This window comes from Acinonyx jubatus, chromosome D1, assembly GCF_027475565.1.
Source record: "Acinonyx jubatus isolate Ajub_Pintada_27869175 chromosome D1, VMU_Ajub_asm_v1.0, whole genome shotgun sequence".
Lineage (NCBI taxonomy): Eukaryota > Metazoa > Chordata > Mammalia > Carnivora > Felidae > Acinonyx > Acinonyx jubatus.
This window is the reverse complement of record NC_069390.1, coordinates 57,273,897-57,293,136: the sequence shown is the minus strand read 5'-3', so window position 1 is coordinate 57,293,136 and position 19,240 is coordinate 57,273,897. Positions and strand designations below refer to the sequence as shown.

Here is a 19,240-nt window from a genome sequence, read left to right as displayed (position 1 = left end):
TCTGGACTACCACCCGGCCTCACAACCTCACATGGGGGAGGTGCCTTCGTTGTGGCTTCACAAGTGGGGGAACTGGGGCTCAGAGAGAAGTGACACCTCCAGTGTCACAGGCCCCAGATCTCTGAGCCCCAGTTTCCTCATCTGCAAAATGGAGACAATAGGATGCACCTCCTCATGGGGTTGGGAGGGTGGAGTGAGACACTGAAGCGCTGTAGGGTCTGCACACAGTACGTGCTCCCCAAACAGGGGGGCTGAGGCACCCTCTGTTATTGCCAGGTGGCTGCCTTGGTGAGGACAGCCACCCAGACCAGGCAGGTGTCTGGAGAGTGGAGCCCAGCGAGGGCAGTTTGGGATGTCCAGTGTCGGGGGAGCTGGAAGAGCTCTGTGGGAAGGTCAGATGGGGGAGGCCGCCGCAGATGGAGGCGGCACTGCACTGGGGCTGAGCACAGGGCCCCTGAGTCAGGCTGAGGGGTGGCCGGGCTGTGGGAGTCTGGTGTTCCCATCCAGCGTCCTTGTTTGTAAAATGAGAGGGTGGGATGGCTGTGCTGTCAGGACCCTGTCCGCTCCAAGGCCCTGTGGTCAGCAGCCCCTTCCCCTCAGGCCTGTGGTGTGGACTATGAAGTCAAAGCCTTCTGTGCTGAGAACCTGGAGGAGAAGATCCACAAGCGGTGAGAAGGGCACAGCTTCCCTCCCGGGTGTGGGCTGCCTGCTGGCAGAGGGAGGGAGACAGGAGCAGCAAAGTCTGAAGAAGAGATAAGTTAACAATACCTGGAAGTGTGAGAGGAGGGGCCACACATTCCAGCCTCAGGAACTCTGAGAAGGGCACTCTGGAAGGTCGGCAAGTCATGGAGGGTTTCCTGGGGGAGGTGGCTCAGTAGCCCTGGCTCAGGCCTCATCATTTTTTCCTTTACACCACTGTACCTGCCTCCTCCATCTTCCTCCCTGCCTCTAGTCTTGCTCCGCCAGGCTGCATGGCTTTTTATTTTGTTTTGGAAAGAAACACAAGATTCAGATTGTTTTTAACAGTGGACGAGATTTTTCCCAGCCACCCTGGAACCCCCCCCCCCCCCACTGCCCCTCACCCCCACTTCCCAGTTCTCCTCCTGGGAGGCCATCAGCAGGTGGTGTTTGGGGTGCGTGGGGGGATGGGGGGATGTGGGGTCAGTGGAGGCTTCTAAGCAAGGGAGGGAAGTGCAGTAAGTGAAGCCCCCCCCCCCCCCGGGGAAAGTGAGGGGGGTGGTCAGCCCACGTGTCAGAGAAGGTAGTGCTCTCCCAGCCAGGCACAGCCCTGGGCAGACAGTCTAGGCTGGCAGGCAGAAACTTCTGAGCTGGACTGCCCAGCCCTGCTGTCATGCCTGCTCCTCCTCCAGGCAGGCCCTGCCCAGCCTCCTGGTGAGGCTGGTCTCAGCCCCCAACTCTGATGTGCTCTGCCTTCCCAGGCACAATTCCTCCCGGAGGCTGGCTGAGGGAGGGGCTGCAGTTTCCTAGGGCATGGGCTGAGTTTGCCATCTGGTGGCCGAAGGGTGTATTGCAGGCATCTCTATCTTCAGCCTAGGAAACTCCTGAGTTTGGGGAGATGGGACCCTTCTCCCTGGCTTCTGTCTTCCTTTTCTTCTTAAGACCCGAGACCAGGGGAAAGAAAGGGGGTTGTGGGTTTTTGAAGGGGCCTCACTAGACCAAGGAAGAGGAACAACACTGAAGGCCACCACCCTCACCCCACCACCAATGGGACATTTTATGTCCATACTACTACTAACTGCTATTACTAATGATATAGCAACTGTCATTTATCAAGGGCCAATTAAGGGCCAGACACTATTCAGAGTGATGAACGTGTATGAACTAATTTAATCCTCACAGAAACCCTGTGAGGTAGGTGTGGCTATTATTACCGTTTTCCAGATGAGGAAGCTGAGACCCAGAGGTTAATTTTCTCAAGGTCATACAGCTAATAAAGGGAGAGCTAAGACCTCAACCCTGGCTATCCAGTTCCAGGGAGTGGAGGTGAGAAACGGGGGTGCTGCTGGCATACCCAGCACGCCACAGACGCTACCTCACCGGGTCCCATCCCTTCCCAACTCTTGAGCCCTCCCTCGTTTCCTCCCTGAGTGCCTGTCACCTTCATTGAGCACCATCTCTTCTCTGGGCCTCCATCTTCCCACTGAGTCTCTGTCCTCTTCACTGGCCAGCATCCCCCTGACTGAATCCATACCCCCCCACTAAAGCCCATCACCTCTCTGAGCCCCCATTTCTTCATGGAGCCCCTCTGTGTATTTTGATTTAATAGATATTTGGCGGGCGTTTGTTAGATGGCAGGCACTGTCGTAGGTGGTGAGAACACAGCAGTGAATAATTTAGATACAAAATGTTGTCCTTAAGGAGCTTATGCTATTAGGTGACATAGGGGATGCAGGAAGTGAAAACATAGTCCCTTTCTTGCCATCCTGCTAGCTACCAAGACAGACCCACATGAAGTGCTTCCATGGGGTAGTTCACTTTAATGGTGTGGGAGTTTAGACCAGGAGATCAAGTGAGCTGATCCAGGAAGGCTTCTTGGAAGAAGAGGTATTTAGCTGGACCTTGAAGAAGGAAGCAAATGAGGGCAGAAGTGGGAAGAGGGTGTTGCAGGCAGGGGCTCAGTGCAAGTGAAGATGCAGAGAAAAGACTAGATAGACCATCAAGGGTGATAGTGAGGGAGTGGGGGTGGCTGCGGACACAGTGGGGGAGGATGGAGTGGGGCCAGGTGGCAACTCTGAACACAGGTGGCCTGTGTTAACCTCTGTGGTTTGGACGGATTCTAAGGCCATGGGGAGCCGTGGCAGTCTCTTGAGCAGGAAAGGGAGGATCCCAAGGGAAGGGGATGGAGGCAGGTGACTCTGGCTGTCTTTCGCTCTGCCCATCTCCATTAGGAATTCCGTGCGCCTGGTTATCAGGAAGGTTCAGTATGCCCCGGAGAGGCCTGGCCCCCAGCCCACAGCTGAGACCACCAGGCAGTTCCTCATGTCGGACAAGCCCCTGCATCTAGAGGCCTCCCTGGATAAGGAGGTAGGAGGTTTAGGCTTGGCAGGGGGTGGGGGCTGCTCTACTGGGGCTGGGACCTCAGATCCCAGGTCTTTCATGGCCTCTTGGGCTCCTCGGGTAGGAGCTTCCGCCCCCAGTCCTAAGGCCACAGGGTTCAGGGAATCTGAGACCTCCCTTGGGGGATTTGGGGAAGCCTCTGGGGGTCCAAAGGAGCGGCAGAGTGGGGCATGAGCCTGAAGGGTGCGATTGACTTTAGAAGTCAGGGTACCTCCCAAAGGGACCTGGGTTCTGGCCATCTCCCCTCACCCCTTCCCCCTTTTGAGGTGTGGACACTGCCCTTTCATCTCTGGGACAGCCAAAGGCAGGTGCTGGGGGCATGATGTGAGATGAGGTCCTTCAGTGAGCTCTTAGAGCTGGTTCCCTCAGTGAGCAGGTCAGCTCTTCCCCACCTTTCTCCTGCTTCTTTTAGACCCTCCTGTGTCTAAAATTCCTGGCACCCATTGTGAGCAGGGACTTGATACATCACTTAGTCCAACCCCTCCATTGAATAGAGGGGGAAGCCGAGGCTTAGACAGACCGGTCCAAGGTCACACTGCGCTCATCCTTCATTACCATTGTTTTATTGCTCTCATTATTTCTGGTGACCACGTCAGGACTGGAGCCCAGGACTATCACCTTCTAATTCAATCATCTTTCAAAAATCCCACAAAGGAACTGAACATGCCCAGTGACTTAGCATCAGTGAGAAGTGGCTGATGAACTTGAGGCCAATGTCAGAGTGGCCAAAGTCTGGGGAACCCCAGGAAATGTGTGTGGGGCCTCTTCTCTCTCTCTCTACCTAGAGCTTTAATACTCTCTGGTCCAACCCTTCTCCCTTCTTACCCCTCCCAGATCTATTACCATGGAGAACCCATCAGCGTTAATGTTCACGTCACCAACAACACCAACAAGACAGTGAAGAAGATCAAGATCTCGGGTACCCTGGGCACAGGGCCAGCCCAGGGGGGCAGGCAAGAGAGAATCCACCCAAGGGTTGGGGGTAGCTGAAGCTTCTCCCCTTGTTAACTTCTGGCCTGCAGAGAAGCCCAGGGCCTGCTCTAAGCCAAAGGGTAAGGCTTTTGAGGCTAGTAACACAGGCTGCTCGTTGGCCAGGTAATGAGTTTACTGTTTAAGCCACCTACTCTTAGGTTCCCTAGGTTCTGGGCAAAGCTGTCCTTGAGGGAGATGTTTGGTAATGGAAGGGAATGGGTGAGTTTGGGCTACCTCTTAGGTAGAAGATGGGGGTGGTCTCTTGCAGAATCCCCCAGTGCATTCTGGCCATTCCTGGGGCTGAACATCCTCAACTCAAGGGAGCCTGGCTTGCCTGGGAGCTGCACCCCTGGCTCACACCAGCTTGTTTCCCTCTTCCTCCCCAGTGCGCCAGTATGCGGACATCTGCCTTTTCAACACAGCCCAGTACAAGTGCCCTGTGGCCATGGAAGAGGCTGAGTAAGTGAGCACAAGCCCAGCCTTGGATGTGTGGGACTGGGTGGGAAATGAGAAGTCCTGGCTCCGGTTACAGGTGCAGATGGCTCTTTTGCACCTGGTAGAGGGCTGGACCTCAGATTTTCTTGCCACTCACAGCAGCCTTTTAGAAAACATCCACTTGATTTAGCTACAGGAAAATGCACGTGACAGTCAAGGGAAAGACCTACTTAAACAAGAATGACCAAATTAAAGCTAGTGAATCTAAGGGGACTAGGGTCATGACTACACTGTACCAGAAACCTAGATTGAAGGAGATACTTTGCTCTGAGCTTCCTGGCAGCCACAGCAAAGAGGGGAAGGCACTAGGTACACAGCATTTTTTGTCTGATAAAGGAATAATCCAGTTCATTGGGTAAAAGGGAGGGTATGTGGAAGGGTAGAGAATAATTATATTTTAAAAATTTAGGTTTAATTTAACAGAAGACCATGGGGGAGGGGAAGGGGAAAAAAAGATACAGAGAAGGAAGGAGGCAAACCATAAGAGACTCTTAAATACTGAGGACAAACTGAGGGTTGATGGGGGGTGGGGGAGAGGGGAAAGGTGATGGGCATTGAGGAGGGCACCTGTCGGAATGAGCACTGGGTGTTGTATGGAAACCAATTTGACAATCAATTATATTTAATTTAAAAAATTTAGGTTTGAGGACAGCATGGAATCTTGTCCCAAACCTGTTAGCAGCTAAGTCAAGAGGAGAGATCTCAAGTGAAACATCTTTTCTTACCTAAAGGAAGTAGATGCTCCCAGTAGAAGACACATCTGTTTAGTTTTTTTTTTTTTTTTCCTAGCCCTGCCTCCTTTTGGGAGGCAAGTGCATTTCATGTAATTTTTCATGCGTGTGTGTGTGTGTGTGTGTGTTTACATGTAATAGCAATCAGTACTTTTGAAAGTTAAAAACGTGTTTTAAATGTTACTATGTGATCTTGGAGATGTTCTGGCTGGGCTGGGGGTGATGGCTGGGGATTGGCTCTTGGGGGGGTGGGCGGTATTTCCACACCCACCTCCCTTCTTCCCAGTGACACAGTGGCACCCAGTTCGACATTCTGCAAGGTCTACACACTGACCCCCTTCCTGGCCAACAACCGAGAGAAGCGGGGCCTCGCCTTGGACGGGAAACTCAAGCATGAAGACACGAACCTGGCCTCCAGCACCCTGTGAGGACCCACCCTCCCTACTCCCTGCCCCCAGTGGGTCCACACCCACCTATTCCCACCAGTGCCAGTACATGGTGTGGTTACCTTCTCCCCAGGCATTGTCCCTGGCCCATCCTCAGGAGCTTGAACTACAGGGAAGCTGCCCCCTTACTCCCATCCCTATCCAGGGGTGACCAGAGAGCAAGCTGGGCCCCTAGACCCAGCTCTCTTAGTCAGTGCTGGGATCTGCTGGCTTGCCTAGGGGAGGGCAACCTGGAGAGACTTCCTGCAGGAGGCAGCAGCTCCTGACCTAGGGTCTACAGTCATATGGGGTGTGTCCCTGAGGCAGAGTAAGGCTGGATTCATCCAGCAGGAGAGGATGAATCAGAAGAGGGGTGGGGAGTCTGGGAAGATGTGGACAGTGAGCTGGGCAAGACCAGATGGAAGTGTGGCCCTCAAAGGCAGGGATCCCAGGGCCATATGATCACTCTTGCCTCATGGTCATCACTGACTCTGAGGCTACCTGCTTTAGTGGAGACCTGGGGTGTGGAGAACTCATCTTGCCCTATCTGCTGAGGTCCGGCCCTTCAGTGGGGCTTTGGCCTGCCTCTGCAGCAGCCCTGCCCGTGACTCCCAGTACAGACCCTGTGCTCCAGCCACACAGTTGCTCACATGCACGTGCTAGCCACTCACCTCCAAGCTTTTGCCCTCTTCCCCTTCAAATCCTAACTGACTTCAAGACTTCCAGACTTGAGGGACCACCTCCTTCAGGGTCTTCCCCGCTACCTCCGCCCCACTGCCTTGCCAGCCTCCCTTTTTCTCTCTGAATTCCCTGCCCGGCAAGCCCTTTGTGCCCCACGGGTTGCTGAACAGTGAGAGAAGCAGACTCCGTCTATCTAAGGGTAGAAAGAACCTACCGCGCTGCTGGGAGTGAGGCCCAGGGAGGAAAGGGGCTTGCCAGGTGTGCACAGGGAGTGAATTTCACAACCAGATGTGGGACCCAGGGCTCTAGGTTCCTACCTGCTCAGGGCAAAGCTTACCTTTCTCATATACAGAGCTCTGTTTGCACACGGTGGCTGAGTGATCCAGGAGAGGGATGGATGGCTGCTGTACCCACTGTACCCTACCCTACCTTGTCTCATCTACCCAGCCATCCTCCATGAACCTGCTTTCCTATGTCACCTTGCAGGTTGAGGGAAGGCGCCAACCGGGAGATCCTGGGCATCATTGTTTCCTACAAGGTGAAAGTGAAGCTGGTGGTATCTCGGGGCGGGTAAGTGTTCTAGCCCAGCCCAAGACTCTAAGCGCAGAGGGGGGCATCCCTGACCACCCACAGCCCACTGCCCCATTCTGCCTGTTTGTCGGACCTTTTAGCTGCAGCCACCAAGAGGGTAAACCGAGCTGGAGGACTTCCTGTTTTTTCTCTTCCCCTTTCATGTTCCTTTTCCTCCTCTTCTGCCCCCTTTCCCTCTCCTACTTCAGAGACTTTTAATCCCTTGCCTGCCCTCTCCATGTTTCTCTCTTCCTCCTCCCCCTCCTCCTCTTCCCTATCCCTGTCTGGGCACATGGGGTTGTTGTGTGGGGGAAGATTCCTCAGAGTCTGTGCTGTGGGATCTCCAGAGGGTTCTGTCCCCTCATCACAAGTTGGGGCACAGCACCCACCCCTGCTCATGCACATGCTGATCTGCTGACGACATGGCTAAAGGGGCTCAGAATCCCAGAGCTGGATTAGGGATGTTCTGACTCCCATTTGACAGATGGGGAAACAAGCCCAAACCATTCTCCACACATTTCCTGAAATCTCCTCCCCTAATCTCAGGTTGTAGGCTGGGTGCTGGGGTCACTGCAGTAGACCAGACATATTCCCTGCCCCGGAGCACAGTCTAGTGGAGGCTCAGACACAACTTCTCCCCACTGAATGGGCCTGCATGTTGTTAGAAACCTAGAATTAGGATTTCTAATTTGTCACAGGGATTTTTTTTCTTGTTCATAAATATCTATGAAAAGATTTGAATGCTAATAGCATTAGACATCGAATCCCCTTTATTACTAGAATGTGCCCACATATTACAGGACATCTCAGAACTGCAAATCCCAAGTCCTGTGCCCTGTGGCTCTTGCAGGATCCACAGTCTGCCTCAAGCTCTTCCTTGAGGAATCCTCGGTGAATCCCAGATTGATTTCTTCTGCCATCAGAGAGGCCTCCCCAGGGCGGGCAGCACAGGGGTCAGTTTTTTTGTCTCCTTTGCAGAAGAGGATCCTCGGGCTTAGTGAGGCCTCCTGTGAGGAGATTTGGCTGAGCTGGGCCTGGATTTCAGTCCCCCAGGCAAGGCTAATGCCGTTTCTGTGTATCTCTGACTGAGGTTACAGCCATGCAGTGGTGGGTGGGAGTGCCTCTCAGGGTCTTCCCTACCCCTGTGGGCAGCAAGGTGATGAATGAACGTACTTTCTGTTTTCTTCCTCTCTGAACTCTCTCCTGACCACTTCTCCCGCCTCCTCTGACCCACCCAGCCTGTTGGGAGATCTTGCATCCAGGTAAAGTCCCTCCCTTCAACCTGATCGACCCACCTTCCTGGAGGGCCCAGAGATCCAGAAGTGCAGGGCACTGGGTTGGAAGGAATCTTAGCAGTCACTTTCGATTGCCAGACTCAGTCATGTGCTGGGACTAGAACCCTCCCCAAAGGGACGAGGGAGATGCAGTTTCTCCTTTAAAAACCTTGCCCTGTTCTTCCATTCCACCCAAGAGATAAGAACCTCTGCAGACAGCAAGGTCAGCTTCGTTGATCTGGGGAATAGCCCCGTAAAAGTCTGGCATTTTGGAGAAATGCGGGTTTCATGGCTTCCAAACTTGTACACTAATGGGAATTAACTGCTGGCCATGCGCTGCTAACGAGAGGTCCTGGGGAGATCTGCTCTCCTTGTAGCCAGCTGGATCCATGCGCATTCCCCAAACTGCACATGCTCCACATGCGGTGTTTTTGCCTCCTCCTGTCACAAGGTGGCAGTATTGTTCATCCCAAGAAATCATCTATTTGGAGAAGTGAAATTAACTCAATTCAGTTCAGTACAATTCAGCAAAGATTTTCTGAACCCAGGTTTGTGCTCAGCTTTGTGCTACATGCTGAGATCCCACGGAGGAATCAGACACATCCCCTGCCCTTGATCACTCAAGGCCTGCTGGAGTTAATGTCTAGATTCTTCCACCCACATCCTGTATGGCTTTAATGAAGGTTGGCAAACTCATTCTTCCATTCTGATAGTTCACTCTTCCAAGTGAATCTGGAAAAGCAATCCCCTTTGCATTGAAAAAAAAAAAGAAAGAAAAGAAAGAAAAGAAAAGAAAAGAAAAGCCAGACTATTGTAATAGCCTATGAATTGCCCATGTTCCCATTGAGGGGAAGTAATGATTCTGGCAGGTACCAGTGTCACAGTTCAGTCAAACCTTTTACCTATATCATCTCCTAGAAGTTCTAGTGGTTCTCAAAGGTAAGCATTGCTCTCCCCATTTTCCAGATGAGCTCAGTGAGACTTGAAGATGTAAAAGTGTCCCTCCCAGACGGTGCTGGGGCTGGGAACAGACCTTTCTGATTGCACAGCCAGTGTCCCTGCCCACTCTGTTCCACTCTCCCTTCCTCCCCACCAGCTGGGCTCTGGGCAGCAAGGTCAGTGAGATGAGGCTGTGCCTGAAGGTGCTCACTGTTGGCAGGGCCTCCAAGGTGACAGCATCCCAAGCTGAGAGGAGAAGCTTTCATGGCTCCTTCTGTAGGAGTGGAGAGCAGAGGATGGATAGGAATCACCACCTCAATTCTGAGCAGTTATCACTCATTGGGCAAGGATGTCAATTATGGAGTCAAAATCTTGTCACTTCCCATTAATAGCTGTGTGGCCTTGTGTAGTATTATTTTTCCTCCTTGTGCCTCGGTTTCCTAGTCTGTATATATGCTATACTAATGGGGTTGTTGTGGAGATTAAAGGAGCTACTCTAGAATAGTCCTTAGCACAGAGTTAGCACCATGTGTCTGCTCTTGTTACTATTCTGTTCATCAGGGCCAAGGGGAGGGAGGTCCTGGTCAGAAGCACTGGGTGTTGGTGGCACCTCCCCCTGTTCTTCCCCACCACCCAGTCCCTCCGCCCCTACAGGGCTTCAAGGCTCTATGCACAGTGTAGATAGCCCTGGGGCCTGGGCCAATACAACTTGATTTCGATTAATTGACCTCAGCAGTGCATCATCCAGATGTGGGGTCTAAGACCACAGGAGCACTTTTATAAGAGTCTCATGGAGATGTTGGGAGGTGGGACTGAGTCGGCAAGAAGGGTTGTGTTAGGGAAGGCTGGGCTGGCTGTGGTGATGTGAGGCCTGCATAGTCCCAGGACACCTCTGGGACCACCCAGGGACCAATGTGCACAATGCTCTGGGCAGTCCTTTCCCCACCCCTGTGCCTCCTCCCAGCTCATGAGAATCCAAGGATCCTTCTCAGGAAAAGGGGAGGTTTCCATTTTTTTTTTTTTTTTTTTGGAGCCAGCAGAAAAGGGCTTCTAATTCACCTCCTAGAGAGAGTAAAGCTCAGAGAGTGGCAGAACCGGGGCCTGAGCAGATTTCCTGCCTTAGCTGAGACCTACCTCCTCTGACCATAAAATAGGGCATTGATAGGGCATTGAGTCTTACAGCCCGAGACTGGGCTCAAGGCTCACTGGGTCTGGGTCTCTGTTTCAGTGATGTGGCCGTGGAACTGCCCTTCACCCTAATGCACCCCAAGCCCAAAGAGGAACCCCCACATCGTGAAGGTGAGCAGGATCTGTGGGTCACTGGAGTGGGAATTTGCAGGTTGCTGACCCCATTCTCCACCAGTGCTGTGTTTCCCCATCATCCCATCTCACTCTGGGTTAGCCTTCAGGCCTGGGTTACCTTTTTCCACAGCTCCCCAGGATCTGTTGCGAGGCCCACACTCCTCTGTTTGCATCTGACTCCCCCAAGAGACAAAGAGGTCTGACTCCTTTGTCCATGGAGAGGCAGGCTGGGAGTGGAAGGGTCAATGACCAGATTGGTCATATTTCCTTAAATCAAAGGCTGTTTGAGTTGAAAGAGACAACTCTATAGTATGTACCACAAAGAAAGAAAAATGTTCTCACAATTAAAGTATCAAATGCCATCGGTTGTAAAACATACCCGAGTTCAGAGATGTGACATTGTGAGGAAAAAAAAAAGGGTTGTCGTAACACTTCGTGAAAGCCCTGTACTTAAGAAAAGAATCTAAGTCATGTAGGAGACATGCCAAAGGAGTAGGGTCCAGAGGTTTTTCTGTTCTTCTAGAACTACAAGGGGCCTCCCGGGCCTCCTTGGACCCTCCTGGACCTTCCTTCCTGCCTTTAGGATGATTTGGGGGTGTTTTTGAGATCAAGGAGCAACGCTTCTTCCCCACTTCCCTTCTTCCGTAGCCCTCCCCTTTGCCCTGGAGTGGGGAGCTGTACCCACCTGCCCCTGTGCCCGCTCACCACTAACCCACGGGCGCCCGCCCACCCTGTGTTTAGTTCCAGAGAACGAGGCGCCAGTAGATACCAATCTCATAGAACTTGACACAAAGTAAGCCAAACCCTGCCTGCAGACGTCCGGGGGGCGGGCCTTGGGTGGTGGGCGGGGCGATGGGATCATTTGCATATATGCTTATTAACCTCTGAGGAACAGCTGATCTAACCCCGTCTGCTGAGAGCCGCCTCTGCTCGCCTCTTCAGCAACCCGCTTGCCTGCATGTGACTTGAAGGACCCTCCGTGCCTGTTCCTCTTCCTCCTGCCTTGGTGGGGTCTGTCTTCCTCCCTCGTCCTTGCACGTCCGTCCGTCAATCCGTTCGTCCGTCCACAGCGCCTGCTCGGCTCTCACAGGGCTGGTTCGGTTCGCGGCCCTGGGCTGGGGCTCTCCTGCCCTGCCAGCGCCCAGCCGGTGGAATCAGGCTGCGGGGTGGGGAAGGTTCTGGGGCTCTTGTTGCTTCTGCCTCCTGAGGACCGATGCGGATTTCCCTGCGGTCAAAGGCCATCGCCTCACCGGACAGTGGCCCGAGGGGGAGGACCTAGGCCGACATGATGAACCACCTCCAGAGCCAAGCAGCTTTCTCTCTCCAGCTCCAAATTCACCCTTTCCTTGTCCCCCAGGGGATATTTGGGATGTGGTGTCTCAAGCCACCCCATGAGGACACCTCATGCGGCTGGCTGAGTTCTGTGGGGCGGGGGACTTGGGTGGGCCTAAGTGTACATGTTATGTGATAGAACAGAACTCACTGTTCTTAAAAGCGGTCCTCAGTCCAGAAACCCCATTCAGGCACCTCCTTTCCCCACCCACCCTTCCCTCTGCCCCACTATTTAGATTGACTACCCCCAGACCCCATCCTATCCAAGATCCCTCAGGATAGAGTGTGAGCTGACAGCTCCCTGGAGTAAGGGCTCTTGTGGTTTTTTCTTCCACTAAGCCAAGCCCATACCATCCTGTGCAGATACAGGAATGCTTCCTGAGGGTAGTTCTTTGGGTGGGTGGTGGGGTTTCTTGGGCCTGTTCTGAGGGATTCAGCATAGGCTATGAAACTACTGGGCCTGGCATCTCACAGTGGGAATAAGTTCTTCCTCTGGCCCCAGCCCGGCCACACTGCACCTCCATCCCCATTTGATATCCGCCTCGCACCCCCAAATCCTTAAGAACTGGGTCACTTCCCAGCCCTCAGGCAGGAAAGTCAAACCCATGCCTCCCTTTGGTATTTCCACGACTAGCTGGAGTCCAGATACGACCAGCCCCACTGTCACTGGAGGGCATCTAGATGTGCCAGCCTGGCAGGCCTTTCTGCCCAAGGTCAACCCTAGGGGCCAGCCTCTGAGTCCCATCTGACCCTCTGGATAAGCCTACCCTCCCTGCCATGCAAACACGTCCCGTTTTCCTTGTCTTTTCCACCAGCGATGATGACATCGTGTTTGAGGACTTTGCCCGCCAGAGACTGAAAGGCATGAAGGACGACAAGGAGGAAGAGGAGGATGGTACTGGTTCTCCACAGCTCAACGACAGATAGACTGGGGCCAGCCCTCCCTCCGGGCAGCTCTGGGTCTGCTCTCCTGCACTAAGATGCTTATTCGTCTTCTTCCTGTTCTCGTTCCCCCTTCCCCTTTGTTCTTCTAGTTTCTACAAGGGGGCCCAGTGTTCTTCCAGGTCACGGTGGTGAACCTCTGGCCTCAGGATTGGCCCCACATCACCATGCCAACAAGGGTCACATGGGCCACCTTCACCCCTCTCACCCCTGTCGCGGGGCACCCCTCCAGCCCCTCTCTTTTCCTGCTGACCCCCCAGAAAGGCCATCCTGGCTCTGGCCTTGGAATTTGACTTGGGATGGGAGCAGAACAGGGAGTGTGGGGCATAGGGCTTGGAGGGGTGAGGTTGAGGGCTCAAGACGTGTGAGAGGGTGCCCACGGTCCTAGGTGGCTAACACAGTTCTGGCAGCTAAAAGATGACTATGCTGAGGGCCACCCTCTTCTGGCTGGGAGGGGCACACCTGTGGATAGATTCTTACTGCCTTCAGGCAGTTGAGACCCACGAAACACCTCTCTGCATCCACCCCTCCGTCCCCACCCTACATGCCTCTGTGTCTGACAGTGACCCTCTGTGTCTGTGGTGACCGTTTGCAGACCCCAGGAGTAGAGAAAAGCCACCAGACTGGCTTTCTCACCAGCAGTTACTCAGTCTAAGGCAAGCTGTGTGAACTAGCCCATCTATTTCAGTACTGTCAGGATGTAACATCCTAGCCACCTTGTATCTTATGTGTGTGTCCTGTCTGTACACATGCACAGAGAAATAAGGGAGGGGTCTTCAGAAAGCACCAACCGGAGGTAGAGTGAGCCCAAGCTCCTGGGGAGGTTTCCCGAAGGGTGGCTCTGAGAGATGGGGTCGGAGCAAGAAGATGAGAATCTGCTCTGTTCCCTCCTTTGCGGACGTAAGAGCAATCGGTGATCCCTCAGGAAGTAAGGCTGGCGGTCCAGATAGGGCTGGGGACACCGGTATCCTCCGGCTTTCCCTTGCGGTTCATCTGGGCTGAGCTGGGCTGGCCCTGCAGGCTGGGAGAGAGCGCTCGAGGCCACTATACCCACAGTCAAAGGGGCTTCTTCGCAGAAGGTGGCATGGCCCATCAAGATGCCCTCACCTGAAAGGAAGGGGACTGCCAGGTAGCAAAGAACCTTTCGTTTCCTTAGGGAGCTGATGACCCTCCGCCAGTTCCCAGTGTCATGGATACTCACTACTCATTGGCTGGTGTTTTGTGTGATTGAGACCTGGGGTATTTTTAAGCAATAGAGTGGGCAGATGATGAGGTAGAAAGTGTTAAAAGGTATTCGTTCTTGTCTGACCTTTAAGGCCCACTTACTGTGTGACCTTGGGCAAGTTCCTTTCCTTCTCTGGCCTGAGTTCTTCACCTGGGGTTTGACCAGATAATCGCAAAGGGACCTCCCAGCTCTGGCCTCTAAGAATCTGTAAACCTTAGAGCTTCTGGTATGGTAGGTGGAACCAGAGCCAGACCACTGACTCTCGTTTGTCTGCTGCCAGAGGTGATTCATTGGTAGTGGGGCCCTGGAGAGCTTCTAGCCACCCCCTCCCCAGGCCTGAGAAGGGCCCTTCTTGGGCCTCTGGAGGGTCATCTGATGTCAAGCTGTGGCCATAGCTAGCATGAGCTGCTTGGCCCTAGGGCCTGAGTATTACAGAAGGCCAAGCTCGGATTTGCTTATGACAGGGCTTCTGGTGCCTCACAGCTCCCTGTGGATGGCAGACCCCCTGAGGTTTACCTTATACCCAAGCAAATATATTGCTTAGCAGGGCAAGGGGATCTCTCCTCCTTCCCTGCTCCCTTTTATCTCTGTCCCATGCTTGCCTGAAAAAGGAGACAACAAACTTTTATTATGCAAGTTGGGTCTCAAACTGTCCAGCCCCTCCTGGGGTGGGCTGCGTAACCATTATCCATGGCGAGATTACCCAGTTCATAGGCCTGGCACTGCACCTCAGCCCTTCCGCTTCTGAATCTCATGAGGATCTGAGGCTAGGGACTCCCTGCCCCAGGTCAGGACCAAGTCAGCTTGGGGCAGCTCTCCTCTCCTGGCCATCCCTGGGGTCCTAGCTGTGGATGCCCCAGGCATCCAGCCTCTACCAGACCTTGCTGGCAGTCCGCACCTCATTGGACAGCTGAAGGGTTGACAAAGGGCTGGAACAGCATGGGCCAAGCATATGCTCTCCAGTGTCTTCCTCTGGAACCTTTGAGGCTGGTACGAGACCCTTTAGGTTTTGAGGTGATCGATCATTCCCCTACAAATCTCTTCCTCTATCCCTCACCTACACACATGAAAGATTTGTCAGCCTGGTTACTTGAGCTTCTTCACCTCAATATCACACTCACCCTTTGGGCTTTATCCCAGTATTTTAATGGAAATTTCTCCAGCTGTGGGAAGTATCATAGCCCCATCTAGACTTTTACTCTTTGGGCCCAGGGCTGCAGAAGGGCAGTGGTCAAGTTCATTTGAATTTGGCTTCACCGCTCTTGGCTGATGACTTCTGCTCAGTGCTGGGCACTCGACACACAGAGATAGGTCAGTCCCAGCCGCTGTCCTCAGAAAGCTCATGGTCAGGTGAAAGTTATAGTGGGAATAGGTTATAGGAGCCAGTGCTTTCAGGGCTCCTTGGCTGCTGCTAGTTCGTATGGTGCCTTGCTGTGAATTAGAAGCAGTGCCCCTTCCAGGTAGATTCAGCCCATGTTAGTTAGAATGCAAAACTTTGTGAATGGCGCATAGACTGGAGTTCAGCCCCACCTGCCCAGCCCAGGTGCCATGCTCAGGCCAGAGTGTTTCTCCCAGGCCTCTTCCTGGGATCATCTTTCAAAGCTTCCACTCCAGACCCCACTCCACCTGCAGCCCCCAACCACGACCGAGTCCTTCTATGCAGGGCCCCTCTCCATCTGGAGTTTAGCCTGTCTGGAATCAGGTGAGACCTTGGAGTGAAATTGGGGGTGTAGGAGCCCCACTGGGCCCCAGGCGCCAGCCCACGGTATTGGCTTTTTCTGTACACACATTTGGGCTCTATGCTGACCACACAGCTCCACACTGGTACCTTCCAGTGGGTCTTGTGGATGGCATATACATAGCAATCTGGGCAGGAGGAAAGAGCATGGCCCCAGGTGAAAAATCTACAGGCAGAGGGCCAGTGGGGCGTCCTCAGCACTACAACTGTGAGAAGAGTTCAGTCCCCATGAAGATAAGGACTGAGTTATTTGGCTGGACTCCATGGGCCGCCTCAGCCTCAAGGCGCAGACAGGTGAGAGTGGCCCCACCGGGGGCTGGTTCAGCTGGGTGTATTGCTAATAAGCTGGTTCCCACATGGTGCCATGAAAAGCATGCTGGCCTGGAAGTCCACAGTGCCTCCTGCCCAACTGTCACCAACCAGCTGAGTAGCCTTGAGCAAGTCACTTGACCTCTTGGGCCCCGTGTCCCTAACTGTAAAATAAGATCGTAATCCCTTCCCCACCTGACTTAAGGAATTGGGAGGCCCAGAGGAGATGCAAGTCAGCTCTGGAAGTTGCAAATGGCTGCACAGGCCGTGGCACTGCCACTGCAGGGGAGCAACCCAGAGTCACGTGGGAAGGTCACTGTGGGCAGTCCTCCTCCCAGCAGTCTTCATCTCTTGCCCCCTTCTCACTTAGGCAGATGTCAGCCAGAATGAGTGCAGTCAGTTTGGCTTTGGTGCCTCAGCTGAAAGAAAAATCCAGACGCTATTCAGGAATGCCTCGCCCACAGATAGTGGTCCCAGAGATCCTGACAGAAGGGATATCAGCCATGGATATCAGTGATTGAGCTGGGGGGGCATCTGGACCGTCCCAGGCCTGGTGCCACCCCCACCTCCTATCTTTCAGATCCCACAGAGGCCAAGAAGCCTTGGCTCTGATCCCAGGTTAGGGAGAGCCCCTAACCCCCAGGCCCAGGGAGGGCTGAACCACTATTCCATCTAAGAACCCCAAGGGTGAGGTGGAATAGAAGTTGCCCTTCAAAGTAGAAGGCCCTCTCCAGCATCAGACACAGCTGCCAATGCTCAGTGACAGGAGGGATTTGGGCCCAGGGAAAACCCAGGCCTCTTTCCCTGAGAGCTGAGCCCTGATGACCTGTACCCAGTGGCTCCAGTATCCCACAAAGGCAGCTTCTCTCCTGCCAGTGACTGGGGACCAGACATCCTCCACCCATCCCAGAGGAAGGCATTGGCCCCAATCTTGAACTGTTATTGGGTCTCGTGGGCAAAGGCCTATATCTGTTCTGATGTTTTTAAAGTCAGCAGGGACTAAAACAGACCCCCCTGACCCTCATGCATATGCCTGCACTGAGCTTGGCATTGGGCCATTCTTGTCCAGACAGGCCCATCGCTTCTGTCCTCCCTCCAGGACTGAAATGGCCTACCTGTGGGGCAGGATCCCCACCTCTCCCACTCCCCTGCAGTGTCCCTGCACAGTGGCTTCAAAGGCCCATTGAAGGGGGAACATCCCCCCGCCCCCTGCCCGCAGGACTCTCTCCCACCTCCTCACTCTGAAAGAGAAATCAAAGCACAGGTCCCCAGGACCCATGATCTATAGACACTCTGACACAGTGGTTTTCAAACCAGGTGCTGTGGAACCCCTGGGTTTCACAGAGCTTTGTCAGGGGCTGCTAAGGTGGGAAGATGGGGGGTGGAGGCAAAGGCTAGATCTCCAGCTCTCCCCCCATCTCCACTTGCACCAGGACAACTCTGCTTTTATCTGTCTTGCCTATCGAGGTTTCACCTTCAAACTTGTGAAGGAAAACTTCTTCAAACCACCATTCTAAGGTTTGATCTTCAACCAGCAAGCATAGGTTCTATTCTTGCTCTTCATGTTGGAATGGCTCTAGCATTCCAATACAAAGTGTCTTTGTATTGGAACTTGGGTCGCAGACCCAGGCCCAAGCATTTCCTCACACACACACACACACACGTGTGTGTGTACACATTTGATGGTTTTGTTGCTCACCCACCCTGAAGCTCTGGCCTGAGTTTAATTTGGGCAGGGGCCTGGTGCTCAGTGAGGGTGAGTCTTACCTTGATATCAGCCCGTGCAGTGTGAGAGACTGCAGAACAAGGACTTAGGCCCAGCCCCCACCCCATGACTCGTGCCAGAACCCCAACTCCCTGCCCCAGGCCACATGGTGGGAGAAGGAGAAACTAGACTCAGGTTCCTCTTTACATACAGCCAGATGTCTGGATGGATGTCCAGATTTTTTACAAAACAAATGCTGAGGGAGGGCTTCATGACAGAAGTCCCTCCTGTGAGAGCATGCCCCTCCAGAGACTTTTAAAGCAGCAAGTTTCCCTTGAGCAATTCTAGTAGGATTCCACTCCCACATCTGTGGACAAGCAAGTGTGTGGGCAACAGAAAGGTGACTGAACAGATGCTGGTCTCCCACCCACAGTCTCCCATATTCTTTCTCTGCCAGCCTGCCTCTCTGCTTGGGCCCACGACCAGGGCTAAGGGGTGGGTACACTGGTGAGGCCAGGACCAGCCCTTGACAAAGAATCCTGTGTGGGCCCACTGCTGAGGGAATTCTATGGGGAAAATGTGAAGGTCAGGGCATAGCCAACCATGTGGCATGGGAGAAAGTGTTCTATGTTCAGTCTAAGCATGCCCTTGGAACCCCACTGACCTCAGTCTCCCCATGTGTAAGATGGGGCTAGTGCCAGGCTCCGCCTTCCTCACAGGGATTACTGCAAGGAAGGGTCATAGGTGGGCATGATAGGTAGTGTCATATGAGAGGGGATCTGCACAAACTTGGGGTGTGGTCATGGCTTACACTGCAGATCAGCAGACTGCTTGGGGGAATGATTATGGGATGTACCATCTTCCTGGGGCATCTCTGCTTGGTGTTAAGGTCTAGCCACAGACACTATGGGAGACGTGTCTCTTCCTACCCAATGGGAGCCAGCATTGAGCCTGGCACAGTGACTGTGTGGATCCTGGATGCAGGGAGTGACAGGTAGCTGGGACAGGTCTCCAGGTCTGTGGCTCTTCTGTTAAGTGATTATTTTGTTACACCCTCATTCCTGGGCCACCTGCCAGGTTTATCTGTTGTACCTGTGGCATTCCTTATAACGTCAGATAAGTTATTACAGTTTATTCAACTCTAACAGGACAAATGAACAAAAGAACCATAAATAAGAGACCATTAAAGGTCTTTTGTGACAGATCCTGGATGTGCTTTCATTTCTGTCTCATTAGCTCCTAGTAAGACACAGACCAGTAAATTCTCTCCCTGCTGCCCTGGAATGATGGACAGGACCTGTGACTGGGTCAGGTGTTTTCTTCTGTTTTCTGTGGCCCGAACTCCAACCTGGTTCCTGCACCCTTTTTGGAAACTGCCAAAGAGCTTTCTCCTTCCCACTCTGCCATTTACCAGTATTATGGTCTTGGGGAAGTTGCCAAACTTCTTTTCCCTCTCAGACATCACTAGATCCCATGACCCCTGGTCTGCTCCTCAGGTAAAGTTATCCCATATTCTTTTTGG

General features: G+C 53.3%; 1 protein-coding gene across 11 annotated transcripts in view; it reads left to right on the top strand.

The window, feature by feature from the left end:
* The window catches only part of ARRB1 (arrestin beta 1), a 76,185-nt gene extending 57,263 nt beyond the window's left edge, over positions 1-18,922 (top strand). For 10 of the 11 annotated variants that reach the window (XM_053203706.1, XM_027039836.2, XM_053203699.1 and 7 more), the window contains 10 exons: positions 601-668; positions 2,910-3,045; positions 3,913-3,997; positions 4,437-4,509; positions 5,563-5,700; positions 6,869-6,952; positions 8,191-8,214; positions 10,394-10,464; positions 11,209-11,260; positions 12,615-14,602. In XM_053203706.1, coding sequence (XP_053059681.1) covers positions 601-668; positions 2,910-3,045; positions 3,913-3,997; positions 4,437-4,509; positions 5,563-5,700; positions 6,869-6,952; positions 8,191-8,214; positions 10,394-10,464; positions 11,209-11,260; positions 12,615-12,726 — 843 coding nt within the window. In that variant the 3' untranslated portion in view covers positions 12,727-14,602. Of the gene's footprint in view, positions 1-600; positions 669-2,909; positions 3,046-3,912; positions 3,998-4,436; positions 4,510-5,562; positions 5,701-6,868; positions 6,953-8,190; positions 8,215-10,393; positions 10,465-11,208; positions 11,261-12,614 lie in introns of all 11 variants that reach the window. The other variant, XM_053203701.1, reaches the window with a different exon arrangement.
* Positions 18,923-19,240: the final 318 nt, after the last annotated feature.